The following is a 23,854-nucleotide window of genomic DNA, read 5'->3' as shown; positions in this document are numbered from 1 at the left end:
TTTCGCAGGACTTCTTTTGGACGGGACCAGGAGGTAGGGTCTGTCCTCCTCCCCACAACCCCTCCAAGTCGACTCCAGCCGAGGTCACATTCTGTGCGCCCCGGGCGGGGGGGTCGGGGAGGGTGGTGGGTCGTCCTCAGCGTTGGCGAACAGCATATGCGTGGGGTGATGCTGACTGCAACTCTCAGGCTTGTAAATTTTCACCCTGGGAAATTAGCAACAAAGCCCGATCTGTCTTGTGGCTGCTTTGCACTTTCCGAGGGCGGCTGTTACTTGACTGAGCTGCAGAACAGGCACCCGGGAGCGAGCGAGGGAGCCAGCGAGAGAGGGAGGGAGAGAAGGAAAGGGAGAGGAGAGGGGAGGGGGGGCGAGAGGTAAATAGTCTTAAATCGGAAGGGAGCTGCTTCTCTGTGGTCTTGACAAGCGCTGCCTGGGCTCCGCCGGCTCAGTAATAACTGAGTGACCTTTTCTTGGGCTGTATTAGGTCTGGCTGGGAAGGGATTGCATTTTGCAGCTGAGAGCCGGGGCTGCTTCAGCTCGGCTCCTCGCGTGCTGCCGCCGGGGTAAGTTGTGTTGAGCCAGGACGGAAAGAGAGAGACAGCCTCGGACTGCAGTTGCCTAAAAGGAGGACACCTGTGGCTCAGATGCGGTCAACACCATTGCTCGGCGGATCCTGGAGGACCTCATTATTTTAAACTTAAAAAAAAAAAAAAAATAGATTCCTCCCTCCCCCTCCTTTTTTTTTTTTTCAAACAATGCTTCTTTTTGACCTTTCCCAAGGAGAAGAGCTACAAAGCAGCCACTGTGCTTTCTGAACTGCCTCCCCCTGTATCGCTTAATTGAGAAGGTAAGTGCAGCAACTGTGTGCACACGCGGCAGCTTATTTGTGGTTGTGTGTGTGTGTCTGCGGGTGCGCGCGTGCGTGTGCGGATGTGGGTTTTTTTTTTTTTTTTCAGCCTCTCCTAATGAGGCATAAACTGGAGCTGCAGCCCGGCTCCGCACTGCAACTTTCACTCGGGCTGCAGCTCTGCTGAGACGGTTTTGTTTAAATCATGTGAGGCTTCATTATTTTTATGATGAGACATGAAATAGATGCGGGCGGAAGATGGGGCTGGAAGGCGGGGAGAGCCGAGCGGCTGCGGCGCGGAACGTCTCAACTACGACTCAAGTGGATAATAGTCAAAGTTCCCGAGCAACTGCGGCATTTACACCCCCAACCCCAGCCCCCTGACACCGGGGGAGACAGAGGCTGGGAGAGTTTGAGAGGAGATGCTCGCCCTGGCCCGGCCCGTAGGAAGGGAATTCAGTCTTAGGTGGGTTCCGGATACCGCCCGCCCTTTGACCTTAGTTTCTGAAATTCATCACCCCCCTCCCCCAAGAATTGAAATGACCATCTTTGGGTTCCTGAGGCCACTTCTGCCTCCGGTCCACTGTACCACTGTAACAAAAATACTGTTCCTACCAGATGGAAAAGTGAATGTCTGGGGGGAGGGGGAGAGTGGTGTAGGGGGAGGTTGGGAAGAAGTGTCGAGAAAAGAGGGGATCCTTGGAGCAAGGTGCCCCTGTCCTAATCGATGGAGATTCAAACTGCTGCGGCACATTTTATTTTACGGGGGCTACCCAGATTGCTGTTATGAAATACAAGTCAGATTTATGATCTTTTTCATATTGAACATGATATGCTATGCTAACGCTGCATGTGACAGTTTAATCAAATCCATTTGTTACCACGAAGCTAAAAGGGGCCGCTGGGATTTGGGGATTACGGGCAGAGTTAGGGAAGCTTGTGGCTTTGTCATTCGCCATCATTTTGTACGCCGCCACCCGGCGAGGGGCTCCGGGTGTGCGCCGCATCTCGTCTGGCCGCCCTCATCCCTTCCCCCACCCCTACACGCCCGCCGCCCGCTCCGACCCGCTCCCAAAGTGGGCTTCACAATAGTCGGTCCTCGGCGGGTGTAGGCTGCGCACCGGGTCCGCACTTGAGCTAAATCCGAGGGAAACCCCCTTCCACTTCTACCTCTGGGCTGGGTGCTCCATGCGAAGCTGCGGCAACTCAGGCACGCCTCAGTCAACTCATGCAGAAAAAGGAGAAAAGTTTTGGTAAGGTTACAATCTATCATAGATGCACTTTGCCGGCGCTCGGCACTCTCTGCTGCTCCAAAGCCTTCTTGCCCTTCCGCGGCTTTTGTGTCTCTCGGAAAAGATCTGAAATATTATTGTTTGTAACTGCTTTGAAAGACGGCTGCTTAAACCAATTAATCTTGCTAGGTGCAACAAATAACTGCTACATTCTTTGCAAAGCATCCTTGTGTGGCGGCAGAGACGCTACCACAAAAGGCTGGAACATAAACTCCTCAAGGGATTCTTTGTTAGAGTGTATGTATGTTTCTTATTTTTTTTTTTTTTTATTTTGCATGTGAGCTGCATCAAAATTGAACCCAGTCTTGCAAATCTCTTGTTGGCCTTTGCCAAGCACTAGCACTTTGCTGCCATGGTAACTGTAATTAAACTGATAAGAGTGGAAAAATGTCAGTATCTCTGAGCCTTGCAGCTGCATTGGAGAAAAAGGGAATCAAATTGGTTCCCAGCTCCATTGCTCAAAAAGGGGAGGGAGGTGGTGGTGGAAGGATGGGGAGGGGAGGGTTGGGAGTTGAAGGGGCAGAACAGAGTTAAGCAGCTCCAGCTCCTGAGATCTGGGGACATCTATTTGCATTGTTGTCCCTTAGGGGGTTACAGCCTGTAGGGACGCTCTGGGCCAGTGAACAGAGAGAAACAAGCTTTTAGGCCCAATCCAGTTCTCCAATCGGGGGCTGGGGAGAGGATGAAGATGGGCAGGAGGAGAGAAAATCTTTTGTTTGGTACCTCTTGGCAATCGAATGGCCGGTGTTGGCCAAATTCTTTTAATCTGTGTCACTGCTCCCAGCTGCAGAACCTGCATTCCCATTTTCGAATCTTCCTGAGGCACCTCATTGCTGCCAACCCCCTTTAATGGATTCCCTCTTCCCGCTCCTTCTCCCAAATTGTTCTCTGTGCATCTTCCGACGGGGACAAAATGTTTTCCACTCACTGCGGTGTAGTCAGTCCAAAAATATAGAAGACTGGGTCTAAGTGCTGCAGATCTTTTATTATGATTTTTTTTTAACCCCAGCGTGTTGTGGAGTTGTGGTTACTTTGTTGTGTTAACTACTGAAGCTGAGACTGCGCGGATGAATGGCACAGAACAAGGGGACATAATGGAGTTAATCAAGCGTTAGGCTGCCTCACAATGCAATCCAGGCAATTAAAAGCTCACCAGAGTTTAAATGAAATGGTTCTACTTATTTCTGCACACCACACTGCACAGGCTATTATTTATGTCTTTTTTAAAAATTATGATTTCCCTTAAACTGTCAAATAACTCAGAATGGCAAGGTCTCAGAGGCAATAAGAATTTCCCTCAGAACAATTTACATGCCAATCTCAAACTAGTTATGGGTCCTGATGTGCTATAAGCAACTTGCAAAATGTTTCTCAGCTCTGAACACATAACTCTTACCCAGACGAGTTCTGCCGGATGCTGAAGGGAGGCTGCTGGCTGGTTTATGCCTGTTTGGTACAGGGTAACGTGGTGACTGCAAAATAGTCCTTTTTTTCCACAACTGTTAACTTGCAGAGTATCGAAAAAGATTTCCTTTTCAAGAGTAACGTGATGGTGTTTTCGACACGAAGGTACCAGGATGGAGTGTAAAAATCTCAAACTCCTTCTACGCCCAAGGCCAAACAGAATTCTGTAAGAGTTTCAAATATTAATTGGCCTCTGAGTGCTAAATTAAAATGTCAGCCCAACAAAAACATTTTGTGAAGACAAGCAGGGTGGTGTTGCTTGTGCCAAATGTTGGTATCTCCTGTCTTGTTCGCAAAGCATCGTGAATAAAGATAGTTGACCTTCCACGCTTGGTGATGAGAACACAGCTCAGAGAAACAGAGCTTAGCTACAACTAAGAAGGATTTGGATCAAAACATTTTCAGCTTGATGATATGAAAAAAACAATAGCCTTATAAACTGGGTAATTAGACTGGCTGCTCTAAACATACCTCTCGGTGTTCTCAATCATGAAATCCAGGCTGTCATTTAGTATATCACAGTTTTTCCTTCCCCCAGGAAGACGGTTAAGAGGCACTTGGGTATGTTCTGTACTGTAATTAATGGGATTCATTCCTTGTGGAACCTTGCGAGAAGACAGTTAACTAGTTCTGATCAAAGAAACTTCATTTGTTAGAAGTTCTAGAGAGTGAGATTTAGCAGCACTATCAAGGGTTATGATTAATCTACACTAGACCCCGAGCTCCTTCAAAGAAAGGGATAGAAAGCTGGCTATAGGAATACCACCTGCTCCTCTGTACAAATCCAGCTACTAATCTGCAGATCCGAGGACCACGGCTGTGCATCCCATGCAGAAAAAGCAGCTACTCTGATGCCTAGCTGCTGGTCCCTGCTCCATCACTCGACCAGAGAAGCTATTTTCTAATGGAAATTCAACATCATAACACTATTATTTGAAATGCATGTATCATTTATAGTTAGAAAAGTTATTCTGCTGTGAGGGTATGGTGTCTTGTTGTCTCTTAGTGTGATTAAAAAAGAAAAAGAGAGTGAAGATAATAAAGGTAAAGGCTTTATCATCAGGCATCAGAGGAAACCAAAAAAGGTTTAGCTGTTTGGGAGCAGGGAACACACGGAAAATGCTCTAGATTAAGGCTTGGCATTTCTTTCTTGATACTGTTTCAATTGCAGACACATTTGATGTTTTGTGTCCTTCTGTGTCCAAGTTTAAAACTTTCTGCCTAAGAGAGGAGGCATAATATAGCAGTGGTATCTCTGGATTGTAAGAAGGCCATGAAGTTTGGGCTGAACTGTCATTCAGCTTTGAGCCAGTCCCTGAACCTCTCACGCTATCATAATTTGTAAAATAAAAGAAATTGAAATCAATGTCTACAGTAGTTTAGAGTGCTTGAAATGCGTTAGTTGATACATATGCAGCTGTGAATAATTCGTTCAGCTTTTTGAAAAACTGAGTGTTTGACATTTAGGAAAGAAGAAACTCGAAGGCAAATATCCTTTCACTGGAAAAAAAAAATTCAATCAAGTTGTATTAACCAGAGAATTCAATTAATCTCCTTATTTATGATATGGAAATATGTCTCTAAAATGTATAAATGTCCCTGTGTCTAGTCCAGCATGTGTGTAGTGTGTAATATATGTATATAATATATATTTGCCCGTGGATGTTTGTGTAACTTTATATATATTGAAACTTTGTCTTCTGTTGTTTTTTCTTTCCTGTATAAAATAAGTGCATGTTTATGATAATAAATTACTTAATCCTATAGTTTAATTTTATATAAAAATATATAGCCTATAGTTAGATGATCTGCCACTAATAGATGCATGGACCAATGCTTGTGAGTGGCAATGCATTTTGAAAATTTTTAACACAATGAATGCTTTGAAATATCAAGGACATAGAAGGAAGTATTTGGATGTAAATAAGTATTATAGGATTGGAGAACTTTTTGGGTGACTGTACTTATGCTTAAGTATAAACATCTCTACTGCTAAGTGAAGTTAGTGTATCCCATAAAAGTGAACTTTCCTTCCACCAACTCATTCTTGACTCCTACAGTGTGTACACAGATTAGTCTGTTAAATAGCTTTTTTCTAGATTGTTAACCATTGACTCCTATTTTCTCCCAAAAGGAACTTCTATATGTAGAAAACTGTACCAATATAAAATTATTTACTATTACTTAACTTCATGTAGATGATATCGTCTTACCAGGTACAAGATGAATTGATTATTTTTGCTACTTTATAGGTGTAACTTCATGAATGATTTAACAAAGACACTTAACAAAGTTTGAACCTCTTTGTTTTCAAAATTTATTTCAATTTCTGTATATTCGTATGTTAGCCGCTCGGTCATGTCTGACTCTTTGCTATCCCATGGACTATAGCCAGCCAGGCTCCTCTGACCATGGGATTCTCCAGGCAAGAATACTGGAATGGGTAGCCATTCTGTTCTCCAGGGGATCTTCCCAACCCAGGTCTCCTACATTATAGGCAGGTATTTTGCCATCTGAGCCACCAGGGAAGCCCAATTTCTGCCTAGTCCTTAAGTGGAAAGTCTAATACTCCTTGAAAACGGCAATCAGAAATGTTTAACTTAATGGAGGTCTTCAGACATCTCTTGATTTTTGGAGTCTCAGCTCTCTTTTTTGTTCTTGTCTTCCTTCAGGTATACAAATGCTCTCAGTCCAGCCAGACACCAAGCCGAAAGGTTGTGCTGGCTGCAACCGAAAGATCAAGGACCGGTATCTGCTAAAGGCATTGGACAAATACTGGCATGAGGACTGCCTGAAGTGTGCCTGCTGTGACTGCCGTTTGGGAGAAGTGGGTTCTACCCTGTACACAAAAGCTAACCTTATCCTTTGTCGCAGAGACTATCTGAGGTAGGAATTCGCCTTGCACACCAGTGATCACTGGATTCCTTTTAAAATACTTCTGTAAGTGTACTTGTGTGTTTTGTGTCTTTCCTGCCAGCTTCTATTCCTGAAAGATGTCCACCTGGCAGCCTTCAGCGCACTATGTCTGTGGCACAAACGAGGGCTTGAGTCATGGTCAGGAAAACACAGTATCTTACAGTCTTTCTATTTGCCTTGCCTGATGCTCCTACCTGGGGATAAGTGAACCTCCAGTTCATGTCAAGGTGTTCGGTATGAATCAGCATACAAGTTTTCTTAGCAGGAAAGTGACAGGGTCAGGCTGAGTGTAGCACAGTGATTCCGCGATCTTTCTGTTCCAGATTTGTCAGAGAAAGTCGGTTTGAAACTCTTATCTGGTATTTATTAGAAGGATCTTTAGTAGAATGTTGAAAACTTCCTCCAAATGTGAATACATATCCCCCTGCCCGCAACCCCAGAGCGTTCCAAGTGATCTTCGCAAAGATAGCATTTGAATGTTCATCTGCCTCAGACTTGCCAGTAGCTTTATGGAAAATAACAAAGTAAAGACCTCCATCATTATAGGGAAATGATAGCCACTCTCAACCTATAAACATCTGAACAGTTTCAGGACAATGCAGAAGTTCTTGTTTCTGAAGCCATGAAGCAGGTTAATCTTCTAGCGTTTAGTACTCTACACATGGACTTATGTTTAAGAAAAATTATTTTGCTTTTCAGGGGACTTTGTGACTTCATTCAGCTGCAAATTACTTATATTAATAAAGTAGAATCTATCAAATTAGAGAAATGATATATGGCATCATTTGGGTTTTCATATTTGATACAATTAATCACTTTTTCTAGTCTGACATTAAGTGATTTATTTTGAAATTTTTTCTCTTATGACACAAAATTTATCAATCAGCAGTAACTCCTTGGTCATTTCGGGAGGTGTTTTCTAGGGAATTTTCTAGGAATTTGGTGCTGCTTCATATATAATTCAGTTATTTTCAGTCCAATTCAGTTTCTATATAGAAGAACATATTGTTTGATGAATGGTTGTTACAAGAGGGTGAGCCTGGTACTGTTTATCAGATTCTACTCTCTACCCTCTTAGGACTGCTTCATCTGACAGCCCCCTGACTAATTATGACCACTTGCTGCCACTTCTCTGTGTTCCAGGGGCACAAAATACATGTAAGGTCCTAGCCATGGAAATAGGAAGTGGCTTTAGGGAAGGAGTTCTCTAACTACTGCAACTAATCATTAGAATTAAGCTATTCCATGAATTCTTGTAGACTCTGCAGTCTTGGGACTTTCCTCTTGCAAATAAAAAATTCTCTTCTGCTCTTTGTGAATTAGAGCCTGATTTCTGCACAGAGTGTATTTGCTTTTAGCGACTTGACATTGCTTCCTAGTTTTGCTTTATCTTCCTAACCAATAGCCACAGGCTTTTGGACTCTGTCTTTGACTTTTGTTTACCACTGCAGAATCTCCAGTGGATTCATGTAACAACACTTTCGAAAGCAAGGAGTTTATATAGTCTAGGCAAGATCAAAGTGTTCTAACATGGAATAAAGACAAAAATTATGTCAAATTTACAGTCTTTTGAAATCTCTGGCTATTTTAACTCAAAAATACAAATTTGCCAATGCAATACCTGTGTCCTGAGTGAAACTCTTTTGCGGTTGTCAACAAAGTTGAGAGCAGAGAAAGTAACCTTGTATTGCTTTCGTCTGTCTTCCTTATGGTAGTAAAAATAAGTTGTTCAACTCGTATTTGATAGTCTCAAGTAAGTGTGTTGTTGAAGGGAATTTATCAAAATAGTTTTCATCTCAGAAATCTTTATCTCTAAAAGAGTCTATTTGCTGCTTTGTGTGATACAACTTTTAGTTGATTTCTGATAAGCTCAAACTTTTAATCTAGTTACTTTTTTTTTTTTTTAATCCTAACTCTTTCAAATTTAAACCCTAGTCCAGATTGCCAATATATTCATTTCTCAGAGTGCAATTTCCTCTCAAATTGGTCATTACCACATTAATGGCCAGTTGTTATGTTAACAGCCTAAGGGTTGTTAACATTTCAAACTAAGTTGTTAACAGCAAGCTTATCCCTTATTTAAACTGAAGGTTTTGTTGTATATAACGTGGCTTCTTTGGCAAGAAGTAGTTCATCAACACTTAAAAACTGCAGAAGTGAAATGGGTAAATGGTATGGGTGTAAAACATCGTGTTATGTGTTATAGATTATGCTGCAGATGTGGTATTAGTTTTATGTGGAAAGTGCATAGCACAATGAAATTCTATGTTTAAAAGCATATGTCTCTGATTGGCAAATTAAAATAATCTGATTCTGTATGTCTAATACATTCAAGCAGATTTTATGTACAAATTAATTTCTTCGAATGTGTATAAACAGGCATTCAAAATGCTTATGCCTGCTCTGTGAGAGACATGATTTTAAGTTAGACAAAAATTAACTAAGGGAAAAAGGGAGGTGCACCTCAAGTTGTTACTATTTATTAATTACATAAAATCTGCATTATGATCAGTGAACAAGTAATATTCTGTGGCTATTTTCCCAAGCTTTGAAAATAACTTTTCTCATTTCCTTCTGTGTTCAGCACATTGCTTTCTTGTATTTTGCACAGCCACTGCTTAACCATTTAAATCCTATTAAAAAGTAGTTTAGATTGATTTTTGGATATTATGTGATATCTTTGAGGCACAAACAAGCCATACATACTTTACAGATTTGTATTTCTTGGTCTAACTTTCCAGGCATCTAAGTAAGAACGTGGGAAATGATAAAGAAAAAGTAGCTTACCTGCACCAGTAAATTATAGGTTATAGATATTATCTTGGGCCAGATAATTTTTCACATCTAGAGAAGAGTGAAATACTTTTTGCCAAGTTTATTTAGCTTCCTAGTTAACTTCTCCTTCCAAAAGAGAACACAAAAAACACTTTTATTGCTGAACAATGAATCTTGAAGTTCTTGCGTTTTATTAATATTTTGCCTTATTCTGAGTAATGGTGGTGATGACAGGTTTTTACAAGTTCTTTAAATGATAAATATAAGAATTTTTAAATCATAAGATATTTTCTTTAGGGTATTAGAAACTGTTACTGCAGTAATTTTTTCTTCTTTGAGGCACATTTAGCTGTATTTAAGAAAAAGAAAACATTTTTACAGTTTATTACTGAGTTTCAAATCTTGACAGTTCCCTTTCCATAACAGGGCTGATATAGGATTTTTTATTTTTTCTGGAGAATATAAGATAAACGTGTCTGATGAGAGGGAATTTGTCTGTTGGTAGGATTGCTCGCCATCCTCAGAAACTCATTAGAAATAGGAACAGAAACATTGACATTTAAAAAATTCCTCTATTAACGCTTTCTGACTTAAACTATGAAGTCAATCTGCCCGCTGATATTTATATGCCAAGACCTAACAATGTATCTGTTTAAAAATATATCCAATACAGTTACAGTTTTTTTTTAAAGTTGTTTATGACAAAGTAGACGTGGAAGCATTTTTGTGCCTTGAACTAAAGAATGCATAAAGTAAATTAGCAATTACTATGTAAAACTAGCCAAGGTTTAATAATGATGTTTATAGGACTATAGTTACTACTAAACTATCTTTCATTCTGATTTGTTTGCTAAGTATGAATAAAGTAGTTAATATATCATCAGTTTTAGAATTAAGATTTTATGTCAAATTTCATGAAGTCAGAACCACGAGATAAACCATAGTACTTTACTTCTCAACTTGGAGGCAGTGTAGAATATCAGAACTTACACTTAAGCTTTTGGGCCATTTTTGCCAGTTTTTAAATTGAAGCCTGCATTTTCTTACTTGTGGTGTATTTTAAGCATCAAGGTGATGAAGCCTGTATCTTGCGTCTCTGTGAATGATGTTTTACCAGAGAATGTACTCAAAGCTATAGGGAAAGCTACATATAGCTTTTTCTACACAAGAAACAGAAAACATCTTGTATAAAAGACAATGCAATTTGCTGTTTTTATACATGAGGATGACTTGTTTAAAATGAAAGTACTGGGAGAAAGTGATGCTTCATGTTCCACCACAGCTACCAATTAACAAAAAGGATTTGAAACTGTGATGCTGATTGCAAATTTTATGTGCTTCAATGTAGTAATATGATTTTTACAATAGAAAATTAAAATTAAATGCTACATAGAGCATTAGCCTAGCTATAACTTTATTTCACACTGATCAAAACTGGAGCTTCTAAATAAATTTTTATGAGATTAAATTTATATTAATAGATAATTATGGCCTTAAAAGTAAATATGAATATATTATTAATATTATTTTATCTGACAGTTCACTGCACAGATTCTTTTTTAATGCTAACTGACATATTCATTCTGTTTTTCCTGCTTTGTCCTCTTTTAGATATTAGGCAGTTGAAAAGATCTTCCCTGGAGAGCAGTACATTATTATTATTTGAAATATAACTTTTTATTGTTTTAAATTCCAAAAAAACTAATCTTCTATATGGAATGATGCTCCTCCCAAATATTTTTTTTAATTTGAGCTTTCTTAACATTTTATTATAGTCATAACTTTATCATATTTAAATGTCTAAGCTAATCTTTGTATTTTGAGATATTTTGCTATCTAAGTGTTAATAACTTAGACTCTAGGGTCTTTAAAGGGTCTTTAAAAAATACTGCTATATTTCCTGCAAATTATCTTGCTTTATTTACAGCTTTATAAAATATTATAATTTTAAGTTTATTTTTCTGTTTATTATAGAAAAGCATTATTGCATTCTATTTCAAACATTTTATAGTATATATCTATCATTCATGGACCAGCACAAATCAAGAGGGATAATTTTGTGCAATACTTTGGGAGAACACCCTTTGCTTTAGAGAAAAATTGATAGACCCACACTAGAATTCCTGAGCAACAATCTCTCTGCAACAATCTCTGTTAAAAATATCTCATCTACATAGAGAATTTCTTATTTATAAATTTATCTGTCCTTAATTCTGTAATACACTGATTTTTAGGGAATGAGTACTTACTTAATTATTCTAGTTTTGTGCCTTTTGGTTTGTTTTATAGACTTGAGATATTGTCACTGAAAATAAGCCCCACTAAGAATATTAAAAATAAAATACTTCACACCATTTCTATGTCTTTACTGTTTTTATCTTTTCATAAAGCATGGAATACTTCAATCACGATAGTTTTTACACATAAAATGGATAAGTTAGACATACCTGACTTAGCAGAAAAATATTCTGTTTCTACAAGAATATTTAGGATTAAATACATATGGAAGAACTACATTTGAGAATTGCTAAAATTGCTTATTTTGCACTTTATAAATACATAGAACTCTGGGAAAGAATCTCTTATTTTTGGTTGCTCTTAAAGTGTATCAAAGTAAGCCAGCACTTCATTTATAAGCTCACCATTAACTTCCAGTAAGTGACTAATAGTAAATGTTAATTCTGTTTTGACTGCATAAACATAATTTATTAAGGAATCAGTTTAAAAATATGCTGAAAGTAATAATTTTGTAAATGGTTTCGATGAATATATGCATTGTAGAAATGCATTATGTAGTTCAGTTTTCTGCCTCACTTAAAAATTATGTAGCCTTAAAGAAGAATTGCACCAACCTAAACGACCATTGTATTTTTTTTCTCATTATATTATGAGTCATTGAAATCTTATTTTACTATTTGGTTTGAAAACATTTACCAGTTCCTACGAGAATGTCTTTTATCATTCAAAATTATACATTGTAACCTCATCCTATCTTCCAAAAAGAAATTAAGATTTCTCACTTTTATCAATAAATGTTAAAATGTGTGATTGTAAATGTAGAACAAGATCTTGAAAACAAGGAGAGTAAAAATAAAAATAGCAATACTCTCTCAATCAACCAGATAGCTTTTAAAACAGAATTTACATTAGCCACATTTCTTTAAAAAGGCATTTTCCTCCTTTTTTAATTTTTTAATCTGCTTATATAAGCAATTATTCCTACTGATTCACTGCATTTCCCTTTGTAAGCACCTAAAGAGATGTAGGTATGTGTATGCATATTGCACATACAGATATTAGAATCTATACAACCTTAGAATGTGCATTGACTTTGGTCATAATTGACTTTTACCAGATCACCATACTTTGGCAGGCTTTGAAACTCGTAAAATTCAGATACTTGATGCCAGCTAATTCCTTAGTATTGTAAACCATAGCACTGCCTTATTCCTACAGGGTGTTCACCATTCTAAGAGGAAAGACAAGGTTTATAATACTGCAGAAGGCCTAACTTTATTCCCTTGTGATTTTTATCACCCAATTCTGTTTTTCTCAGCTCCAGTGGAGTTCGATACTGTCTGCTTCATTTCCGTTTCTACCATCGTAACATACTTGTTTTGATGATTAACCGTATGTTCCCCTTCTCAAGGGTATTTATAAGAAATTTATTTTGAAGTAGACGTTCCATTGTGAAGCAAGAAATGTGACATTTAGTTTTGTTTCTTACTTTAAAGCAATTTCTTTTGCTTATTGAGGGTTTTTTTCCCCTTATTATCCATATAAATGGATAACTTTTCCCTCAAGAACTTAGGACCTAAGCATACCCTTTTATTATATTCATCAAGCATATTTGCTGTATTACAAACATAGTTATGATGAATCCCACATCAGTCACTTGGGCATTCACCTGCACCATTTTTGCTTTCTGCTCTATACCATCAAAACTTCTTGATAGATAGTTTTCTTCTCCACGAATTTTTTTAGTTATATAAAGATCCCATTTCTTTTGCTGAATTCTTTTACTCCATAGTTTTAGTTTTTTATGATGCAAAAATCTCTAGCTGTGGACTTTATTAGTTGAAAACAAAAATCACACTTGAGATAAATAATCATGTTGGAATAGTTAGATCTCTGATTTGAAGTTGGAAAATTAACATTAAGCTGCATGTATTAAGTTAGACTCTAACCAGCATGTTTTGTTATGATTCAATGTAATATTAAAAACTCTCCAACTGGGCTACTGGGAAAATAAAAGACTCTTAGGATTTCAAAGATTATTTGCATAGGAGTAAACCAAAGCCATATTTAAGTAAAATTGTTATTACTAATGCAGTAAAGCATCGCCTAAAGTAAACCCATCCTATTAATAAAAACAAAATCAGTTTTAGTAAACATAAATATCCAATATGACATGGATTAGTAATGGGGCAGGGAACATCATAAAATGTGCTAATGATAACATGTAATAGTGATCTAAATACCACCAAGAAAAAATAAATTCCCATCTCAGGCTGTGGGATCCCAACAGGCAACTTCAAGAGCAAAAAGAAGTTATAGACATCACTAGTTTATTCTGATTTCAGAAAACTTTTAAAAACAATGCCTTGTTTTTATTCTAGCAATTCTATTAATAGCAGAGGTACAGATCATTATTGGAATTATTTTATTCTTTTTTTTTGTTTTAAAATATTTTGAAATCTCTTTAGTACCCTTTGATAGATTGCTCACATTTCACCAAAAAAGTTAAGAGTCAAGACTGTCCACAAAATACCTTATGGCGTTGAGCATGATGCTTACTTTGTTTTTGTCAACCATCCCATAAAAATACATTCTGACCAACAGCTGCATATTAGACTGAGGTGACTTAGACTGTAAATAGACTGCCTGCAGTGCAACAGACTCAGGTTCGATCTCTGGGTCGGGAAGATCCCCTGGAGAAAGGAATGGCAACCCACCCCAGTATTCCTACCTGGAGAATTCCATGGACAGAAGAGCGTGGCAGGCTACAGTCCATGGCGGCACAAAGAGTTGGCCATGACTGAGCAATTAACGCTTTCACTTCACTTTCTAAGATGAGTGTTCCTTTGGAAGGGGTGGGAGTAGAGAGGTGAATGAAAAAATGATCATAACTTCTAACACTAAAAATGAGTAGTAGTTTCAATTGGCAGGTTTATTTAGTTTTACGGGTGAGAAGTTCAACTGTACTATACTATGAACATAATTTTAAAGCCTATAAGTATTACATGTGACTATCCATTGAGGGATGTCTGTGTTTTGGGAGATAAAAAGAAATAATGTTACTGAATTGCCTAAAAATTTAGCAACGAGTATTTTCTGTGACCATTTATTAGGGGGAAAAAATGAAAAAGGTTCTAAGCTACAAGAACCCCTTCTTTTGACAACATGTCCTTGCTGAGTGAATAGGATTGGGGTTCGTATTTATGATTACATGTTTGTATTTATGATTACATGTTTTGCTGTATCTAACAGTTTGAAAATGAAGCCATTTAGTTGCTTAACAAATATTTGAGTGCCAATATTTCATTTCTATAAATAATGAATATATAAACTTTATATTTCTAATTGACTTTGTATAATACATAAATACAAAACTATTAATATTTTACTACGTAAAGAATAAGATAGTCTGAGAAATTTGGGAAGCACTTAATGGCAAATTATTTTTTAGTTTTTTTTTTTTGTTTTTTTTTTACAGCTGATGTACTCACCATTGTTAAATAACTAAGGAAAAAATAGAAGGAGTTTTAGTGTAGTTCTGTCACATGGAACCAGTACAGAGAATGAGAAGAGGTATAATTAGGAATGAGTAGGAAAAAAAAAAATTTCAGGAGGGACATTATAAATAATAAGTAAAAATTGTGCTCTGTGAAAATCCTTTGATAAGCCAGTAGTCCTTTTATAAAAACTGAGATTAAAGCTTCATAAAGTTTTAGATACAGAGAAAGATAGAGTTAGCCTTGTAACTTTCATGCTGTTTATGTCATTCCGCTCTCACTGCAGATACTGGTAAGTTATCAACAGATGCAAAACACTTGGCATCATAGTTCCCCGTTTTCCCACTGAACAGCTATTATCCTATACACTCTAGGTGGGGCTTCCCAGGTGGCACTAGTGGTAAAGAATCTGCCTGCCAATGCAGGAGATGAAGGTTCAGTCCTGGGTCAGGAAGATCCCCTGGAGGAGGAAATAGCAACCCATTCCAGTATTCTTGCTGAGAAAATTCCATGGACCGAGGAGCCTGGCAGGCTACAGTCCATGGGGTCACATAGAGTCAGACGCGACTGAGCACATGCTCTAGGTACTGTACAAAGCCGTCAGACACAAGGCGGAGTAAAACACAGAAATAACTCCTTCCCTGTGTAGAGATTCTATTCTAGTGGAGAGAGCAGATAGTCAACAAAATAAGTATGGAGTACACTAGGAAGATAATAAATGCACAGGAAAAATGGAGTAGTGTGAGTCTGAACAAGCTGCAGGAGTTGGTAATGGATAAGGAAGCCTGGCGTGCTACAGTCCATGGGGTCGCAAAGAGTCAGATGCGACTGAGCGACTGAACTGAACTGAAGAGGTCTGCAGAATTTGTATTTATGAGTGATGATGCCTATGTGAATGTGGTGGGGAGGAGATAAGGATTTGAAAAATTAAACAGGGTAGACAGGCACGTTTGTTGAGAGGATAACTTGAATAAAGACCTAAAGAAGGCTAGCCATGAGGATGTATAGGTAGGACATTCTGGGCATAGGGGCCAGTCAGTATGAAGAACTTGCAGTGGAAGATCTTCTAATGTGTTTGAAGAAAATCAAGGATGCTCGTGTGGTTGGAGTGAGTCAGAGAGGAAGAAGCAAGGACTAGAGGCAGCCAGTATATGGTTTTGTGGTACCCTGGTATCACTGTTCCAACCATGAATACCCGCTACACTTTTCTAAATATTAGGTGAGAAAGTGGTACCATCTAAGAACCACTGTAATGCTAACTCAGGCTGTTATAGACTGAATGCCCATTCGGGATTACAGAACTCATCTGCTAAATTGAATGGGATTATTTTAATGTATAATTTACTAGTATCTTTTTTATGTCTTTATTTGGCTTCAGTGATGACCCTGTGTGATTATATAATAGTTGTGAAGTATGTGTCTCAAAATAGACCCCAGGATTTGGTCATTTGACTGTTGCTAATTCACGGAGATGGTATAGTTGTATGTTTGAGTTGAAACTGATACATCTACACATGTCTACTATATGGTTATTGGAGTATTTATTATATAATACAATATAATACAATAGGAATATTCATATTGATGAGCTAAAGCTGCCAACACAACATGGGTGAAGGTAACATCTTGACCAAAGTTGTCATTAAACTCTGCCCTGATCACAATATAATAGATATTTTTGAATACTTATGTAATAAAAATTAGAAAGATATGGATTTTTCATAGGCTGCCAGTTTCTACTCTTGAAGGGGAAATGTCAGTTATTCTGTCTCTGAAAAGTGATCTTTTTCCATTATTTTTAAAGTCAAGCTGAGTCTTGTTTAATGAAATTAATTTCTGGTACAAAACATTTAAAATAACATATTTGCTCTGATTATCATCAATGTTTCCAAATCTAGCATTTAGAGGAAATACATCAAAGACATATTGTTACTTAAAACAATTGAATCACCTTCTTGATGAGATGAGATAAATTGTTACAGAAGTGTTCTGTTTATAGTCATGCTTCTGGCCCCTCACCTAACCCTGGCTCACTAATTTTAATTTCACATTAAGAACAGCTAGGCATTCATCTTCCAAACTAAAAGATTAATATGCATTCTTTTTTATGAGAGTGGGATCTGGATGTGCCAGCTGTCTGTACTTTTAAAATTAAAAGTTAAATTCAACCAGTAAATACAATCAAAGTTCTTGAGCCTGTATTTAAATTTATAAAATGGGCTAGGATTCATTATGGGTGTTGGCGAAGAAGCTGCCCATTGATCTTACAGAGTCACAGCATGAACAAGTGAGCTTTCAAAGCAGTGATTGTCTACACTTCATGCACAAAGAAATCTCGAACACACTTTCCAGAAAGCTGGGAAGTGGTGGCCAGATGACTTTGCAAGCCTTAATTCCTACGGTCACCCTGCACATCCTAAGTGTTTGTTTTGTTTTTTTCCTGTTACGATTTCTAGTAGCCCTTCTATTCTATTTGGTAGGTGGGGCATGTGTTGTAACAGCCATCTTGTCCTCCTTTAAGCCGAAGACCTATATTCCTAACCACTGTGTGATTCTCACCTTCCAAAATGAATCAATTTGAGCTTGATTTTTTAAAAAAGATTTTTGGCCATGCCAGGCAGCATGCAGGATCTTAGCTCCCCAACCAGGGATTGATATTTTTGAATACTTAGGTAAAAAGATACGGATTTTTCATTGACTGCCAATTTCTACTTTTGAAGGAGAAACATCAGTTATTCTATCTCTGAAAAGTGATCTTTTTCCATTATTTTTAAAGTCAAGCCAAGTCTTGTTTAATGAAATTAATTTCTGGTACAAAACATTTAAAATAACACATTTGCTCTAATTATCGTCCCCTGCAGTGGAAGTGCAAAGTTTTAACCACTGGACCACCAGGAAAGACCCCCAGTTTGAGCTTGATTTTAAGGAAAAGTCACTTGGTCTTGACTGATAGTCTGCTAAGTGTTGAAATAATCTTGTCACTGATAGTTATTAAATTAACTCTCATCTTTAGCACAGAGATCGCATGCTTATTCCACTAAAGGTGTTAAACGCTTTTTCTTCTCAATTAACTGTGGATTGCTGCAGTGACCTGAGAAAAAAGTTATGTATTTTGAGGACATTAAAATTTTTAAAAACATTTTTGATTTAGGAGTAAACAGAGCCTTTCATTTTCACTAAAACTCATTTTTCACTGTGCTTCTAAAGTCACAAATTGGGGGAAAAATAATAAATAAAAATAAAGTCACAAGCTCATTCTGCCTTTCATTTTAACACATATAGTGTATTTTAAATCCTCTCACTGGGTATTTCTCATTAATCTACCACATTGTGTTACCCCACTCCAGCTATCATTAATGGCATGTTAGTCATGTGTGACTGCTAGGATGCATTCATTCATCTGCTGTTTTTACCATCTGTGATATTACTTTATACAAAGAAAAATGTGTATCAGTTCTTACTAATTCTCTAAGCTTCTCCCAAACCAGATGCTAGTTAGACCTAATCCCTAGGTTTCAGAGGCATCAAGGTGAGGAGTGCTACTTCCTAGTTGTATCTTCCTAGATAAGTTACTGAACCTCTCCAAGCCTCAGTTTACCTATCTGTAAATAGGAGTAGCTAACCCATTCAGGCAGTGTCAGTGAAACACCATAAGGAAAGAATCAACACACAGGCCAACACTCTAGTGTAAGCTTCTATTGTTACAGAGGAAGAATTGCGCTGAGTTATGGGTAGTTATGGAGAAGGCAATGGCACCCCACTCCAGTACTCCTGCCTGGAAAATCCCATGGACGGAGGAGCCTGGTAGGCTGCAGTCTATGGGGTTGCTAAGAGTCAGACCGGACTGAGTAACTTTACTTTCACTCTTCACTTTCATGCATTGGAGAAGGAAATGGAAACCCACCCCAGTGTTCTTGTCTGGAGAATCCCAGGGACGGTGGAGCCTGATGGGCTGCCGTCTTTGGGGTCGCACAGAGTTGGACACAACTGAAGCGACTTAGCAGCAGCAGCAGCATGGGTAGTTATGGCTCTACCAGGTAGAGCCAGTGGTAAAGAATCTGCCTACCATTTCAGGAGACGCAAGAGATGCAGGTTTGATCCCTGGGTTGGGAAGATCCCCTGGAGGAGGAAATGGCAACCTACTCCAGTATTCTTGCCTGGAGAATTACATGGACAGAAGAGCCAGGGGGGCTGCAGTCCATGCGGCCACAGAGAGTCTGACATGACTGAACACACACACACACACACACACACATGAAGATAAGACAGAAAATTAAAGAAAAAAAGAGACTGAGAAAAAAGACTAATGAAACAGATTAAGATCAGATTTAAGGATTAGTAATCAATAATATGAAAGGCTAGTGACATAATAATCTTTTACTTTTCATCTACAAAGAAGATAGATGAAGAAATGCTTAAACACCACATGCACCTGGAGCCATATAGGAAAAAAATAATTTAAGAGTGGAGATTATGGGAATCTGGAATGGGTTGTTAAATTAAGATTTTAGTGTATTTTGCATAAAGTAAGATGAATTTGAATCTTTGATGGAAATTACTGAACATGTGATTTTCTTTGTAACTGAGGTGGTAGTTTTCTAAAATGTCTTACATGCCCACGCTCTCCACACTCAAGCTTGTGAAAGTTCTATGACCTTGTAAAGCATCATATTTAATATCCCATGGGGTAGAATTATATATAAAATGTTAGCTTGCTTTAAGTTTCATTTGTAGTCTTGACTTTTGTATCTTTTTTCCTCAAGTGGCAAGGACAGTTGAATACCAGTATTTTAACTGGTATTCATTTTCACAGTGTTCTCGAAAACATTTTGTTTATACATCTTTATCCTGAGGAAGTTTAAGTGGGCACCCTCAATCTAAACAGATATTGATAAATATTCCATTGTACATTTCTAAAATTAGGAAGACAATGTGTAAAGGCTAAGGTATCAAATAAACAGAAAAGCTATTCCTTGTTTAAGGATCCCTGAGATTCACATACCTCCAATTTGGAGAGCACTCTTATTTTTAATAGCTTTTTAAGCTTGATTGCAAGTTGTGTGGTAGTGATATGTGTGAATAAAAGGAAGGGAGTACCAGTACTTGGGACAAGAGTTGTAAAAGGGAGATGTAGTAGTTGTTTGAAAGAAAGGGACTAAGCATGGGCTGCTATGCCTGACTCTGTTCATTTAATATTAAATCAAGGTTTGCTTTCATGAGAAATATCCAGTGTATGTGGACTCTTTCTAAAACTGTACTATAGCCGCTGGCAACATTAATATAAGGCAGGGATTCTCTCCCTTCCCGGCGCTCCCCCAATTCTGGACACAGTGAGAGTTTGGATAGATAAATGCTAAAAGAACCCTATGTACCAAAGGCAGTGTTTACTGCATGTAATACATATCATTGTTTGTCTCCTGTAGTGAAAAATACTTGTGTCGTGCTGGTAAAATGCACTCCTGACAGACCAGTGCTTGCTATTATAGGGTCCATTGCTTAAAAAAATGATACACTGACAGAAATACAATTTAAGAAAATTTAACACCAAGGGTAGTCAACCATGTAGACTACTATTAAGGGGCCAAAACTCAAGGCCAAGGGTTTATTTAAAAAAGAGGCACAGTTTATTTGCTAGTAGTAGGCAAAGTTAAAAGGGAAAAAAAATCGAACTTGAATTCCTTGCTCTCTAGTCTGTAGAAAATTAATGAAAGCAACAGTTCAATAAGATTTTATTGCAGAAATGTTTAAGTGCAACATTTTAAGAAGGCTTTGGAATTTTTAAACAGTTACTTACCATTTAGAAAGCTGTAACACTGCAGTGCGTAGCAAATTGTTCTCATTGGATCCTAGGCACACCCCGTGATTTTCTTAAAATGTGTAGTCAGAGCTGGTTGGCCTGAAATCACTTTGTTCATTTCATTTTTGTGTGTGTAGTTTATAAATATATTTGAGATTGTCGGGTTAGTAGCACCCACAATTACTACAATTTAAAATGTAAGCTATTGTCCAAGTCTCCTTATGGGCATAGTTTGATAGTTAAATGCATTGGATTTGTAACAGGGCCTTTTGAGAAGGAAAATAACCAAATATGAGATATGATGAAATACATTGGATTACAGAAGAATACAGAATATACTAATGAATAAACTGCTATGTAAGGATGACAAAACATGTATTTTTAAGCTGTCACATAGCTCTCATATTAGAGAAGAAAACTCCATGAATTTAGATCAGATGTAGTATCTAATTTTACTGTTTTAAAAACTCATCTGCCATCCAGTGATATTTAATACCAACTGTGTACAGATTACATGTTCCTTTGGGAGAAAGATTACAAAAGTAATGCAATATACAGTGTGAGTTTCAAAGTTTAACTTGGGCAGCAGAGAAATGGAAAATATATCATTCATTGGTATGGAGAATCAAATGATACATATCTTATGTCTGCTACCCTGTTGAAATTGAAAGTGTTAGATGCTCAATCGTGTACAACTCTTTAGGACCCCATGGACTCTAGCCTGCCAGGCTCCTCTGCCCATGGGATTCTCCAGGCAAAATACTAGAGTGGGTTGCCATGCCCTTCTCCAGGGGATCTTCCTGACCCACGCATCGAACCTGGGTCTCCTGCATCGCAGGTGGTTTCTTTACCATCTAAGCCACCAGGGAAGCCCTATAAGACTACACATCAGTGCAGCCCCGATGGTGTAGTTTTATTGCCACCACCAGGATGAGTCCAGGGAGGCAGTAGATTGTGCCATGAAAGGATGTCCCAAGATGCAATGCTGTGTCTTTGCAGATGTCCTCCAAAAGGCAGCTGGCTCCAATCCAATGATGTTATACCACAGATTCTTCTAGAAGGTAATGCCTGTTGTCCAGACGCGTTGTTCAGGGCCTCTGCTTCAGCTGTATGTTGTAGCAGGCACAGAATTTCATGCAGAAGAAGGCTGGAATCCTCAGTTCTCCATTTCTGCACACCTTTTAGTGATGTTTCTGAAGTTCCCTATGTGAACTGTATCACATCATAGTGTCTCTGCAGTCAGTATTCTCGCCAGAGATTACAACTTCAAATGCTGCTTCTCAGTGCTTATTTTTTCGGAAGTTTTCGAAGGAAATGGTTTCTATGGTGGATTGATTACCTGAAAAACTAGACACTAACCTATTTCTTCTGATAGCTTTAATATATTTTTTGGATCACTTCAGAGAGCTCTACACTTGACCGTGACCCTGAAAACCTTCCACAGTCTTGTGCATGAGGGATCACCATTAGCTGGCATTGAAGAAAATGTTTATAAATAACCGCAGACATTTCAGTGTGTTAGAGATGCAGTTACGGGCTTTGTTTGCTGTATCACACAATGTCCTATGGGTTCACTATTGAACTTTCCCCCTCATCTTAGAATAAGAAAAGTTCCTGACCAGGATTTTTAATCCATACAGTTGATTGAAATGTTTGAAAATGTGTCTTAGCATCCTGAATTCTTGAAGACAGGATCACTATCCTGCATCCCATGTATACTCGTTGTGTTCCTGTTTCAGACATCTCCTGGGAGATTTTGAAATCATGGAAATGAAATCGTTTAAATAATCAAAGTGGTAAACTGCACTGGAGAGAACTGCAGTGGGGAGGGAACTCACTGCCCTGGGAGGTGGGAGGAAGTCCCTTCTAAGAAAAGAGCTCTTTTGTCTTTTCTAGAACCTCATGGTGATTGCCATTTCCCTGGGATTAAGCAATATATCTTCAGGAGCCCTTACTCTGCCCAAGTTAAGATATTTGAGGTCATCTACTTACTTTTTTAATTATAAGGATTTTTTTCTTTTTAAATTTTTTTTCAAAATTTTGTTTTATATTTTAGTTGATTACATTGTTGTGTCAGTTTCAAGTGTGCCACGTGGCGTGCTGTGCTCAGTCATGTCCAACTCTTTGTGACCCTGTAGACTGTAGGCCCCCCAGGCTCCTCTGTCCATGGGATTCTCCAAGCAAGAATACTGGAGTGGGTTGCCATTTCCTTCTCCACAGGTGTACCACAAAGTGATTCATTTATACATATATGTATATCCAATCTTTTTCAAGGTTCTTTTCCCATATATTTCTTTCATTTAAGATTTTTTTTAATGTGGACCATTTTAAAGTCTTAATTGGATTTTCTATAATATTGCTGCTGCTAAGTCACTTCAGTCGTGTCCAACTGTTTGCGACCCCATAGACAGCAGCCCACCAGGCTTCCCCGTCCCTGGGATTCTCCAGGCAAGAACACTGGAGTGGGTTGCCATTTCCTCCTCCAATGCATGAAAGTGAAAAGTGAAAGTGAAGTTGCTCAGTCATGTCCAACTCTGTGCGACCCCATGGACTGCCACCTACCAGACTCCTCCGTCCGTGGGATTTTCCAGGCAAGATATTATTGCTTCTGTTTTATGTTTTGTTTTTTTTGGCCATGAGACATGTGAGGTCTTAGCTCCCCAACCAGGGATCGAACCTGCACCCCCTACATTGGAAGGTGAAGTCCTAACCACCAGACCACCAGGGAAGTCCCTTCCCATATACATCTAAACGAGCTCTTCAGCCTTGTAATTATTCATCACTGGATGAAGGACAAATCCAGTGCCACCACCCCTTTGCCCATCAGTTTGATCTAATCTTCTCCCTTCGATCCCTTTCCCCATTTGCTGTATTTCTGCTGGTGCCTCAGCTCAACACACTTCTACTGGGTCTTCTGGAAACCTTGTGCCATTGTCAGTCAGCATTCTATGTCTACTATCTTTTGGCTTTTTTTCATCAGAACATTGCCTCTAACTGAGTTTCATCTTTGCTTTAACAGAGTTTTGCC

At 38.3% G+C, this 23,854-nt stretch overlaps 1 protein-coding gene across 4 annotated transcripts in view; it reads left to right on the top strand.

Moving 5' to 3' along the window:
* The window catches only part of LMO3 (LIM domain only 3), a 62,809-nt gene that overhangs the window by 439 nt on the left and 38,516 nt on the right, over window positions 1–23,854 (top strand). The window contains exons 1-3 of one of the 4 annotated variants that reach the window (XM_070371154.1): window positions 1–33; window positions 781–847; window positions 6,276–6,489. The exon at window positions 1–33 is cut by the window's left edge and continues 439 nt beyond it. In XM_070371154.1, coding sequence (XP_070227255.1) covers window positions 6,284–6,489 — 206 coding nt within the window. In that variant the 5' untranslated portion in view covers window positions 1–33; window positions 781–847; window positions 6,276–6,283. Of the gene's footprint in view, window positions 34–369; window positions 848–1,178; window positions 1,314–1,800; window positions 2,101–6,275; window positions 6,490–23,854 lie in introns of those variants that run through there. The other 3 variants (XM_005907440.2, XM_070371155.1, XM_005907437.2) reach the window with 3 other exon arrangements.

The sequence above is a fragment of the Bos mutus genome, chromosome 5 (assembly GCF_027580195.1).
Source record: "Bos mutus isolate GX-2022 chromosome 5, NWIPB_WYAK_1.1, whole genome shotgun sequence".
Classification (NCBI taxonomy): domain Eukaryota; kingdom Metazoa; phylum Chordata; class Mammalia; order Artiodactyla; family Bovidae; genus Bos; species Bos mutus.
Note: the sequence above shows the minus strand (reverse complement) of the source record. Positions and strands in the feature narration are given on the sequence as shown.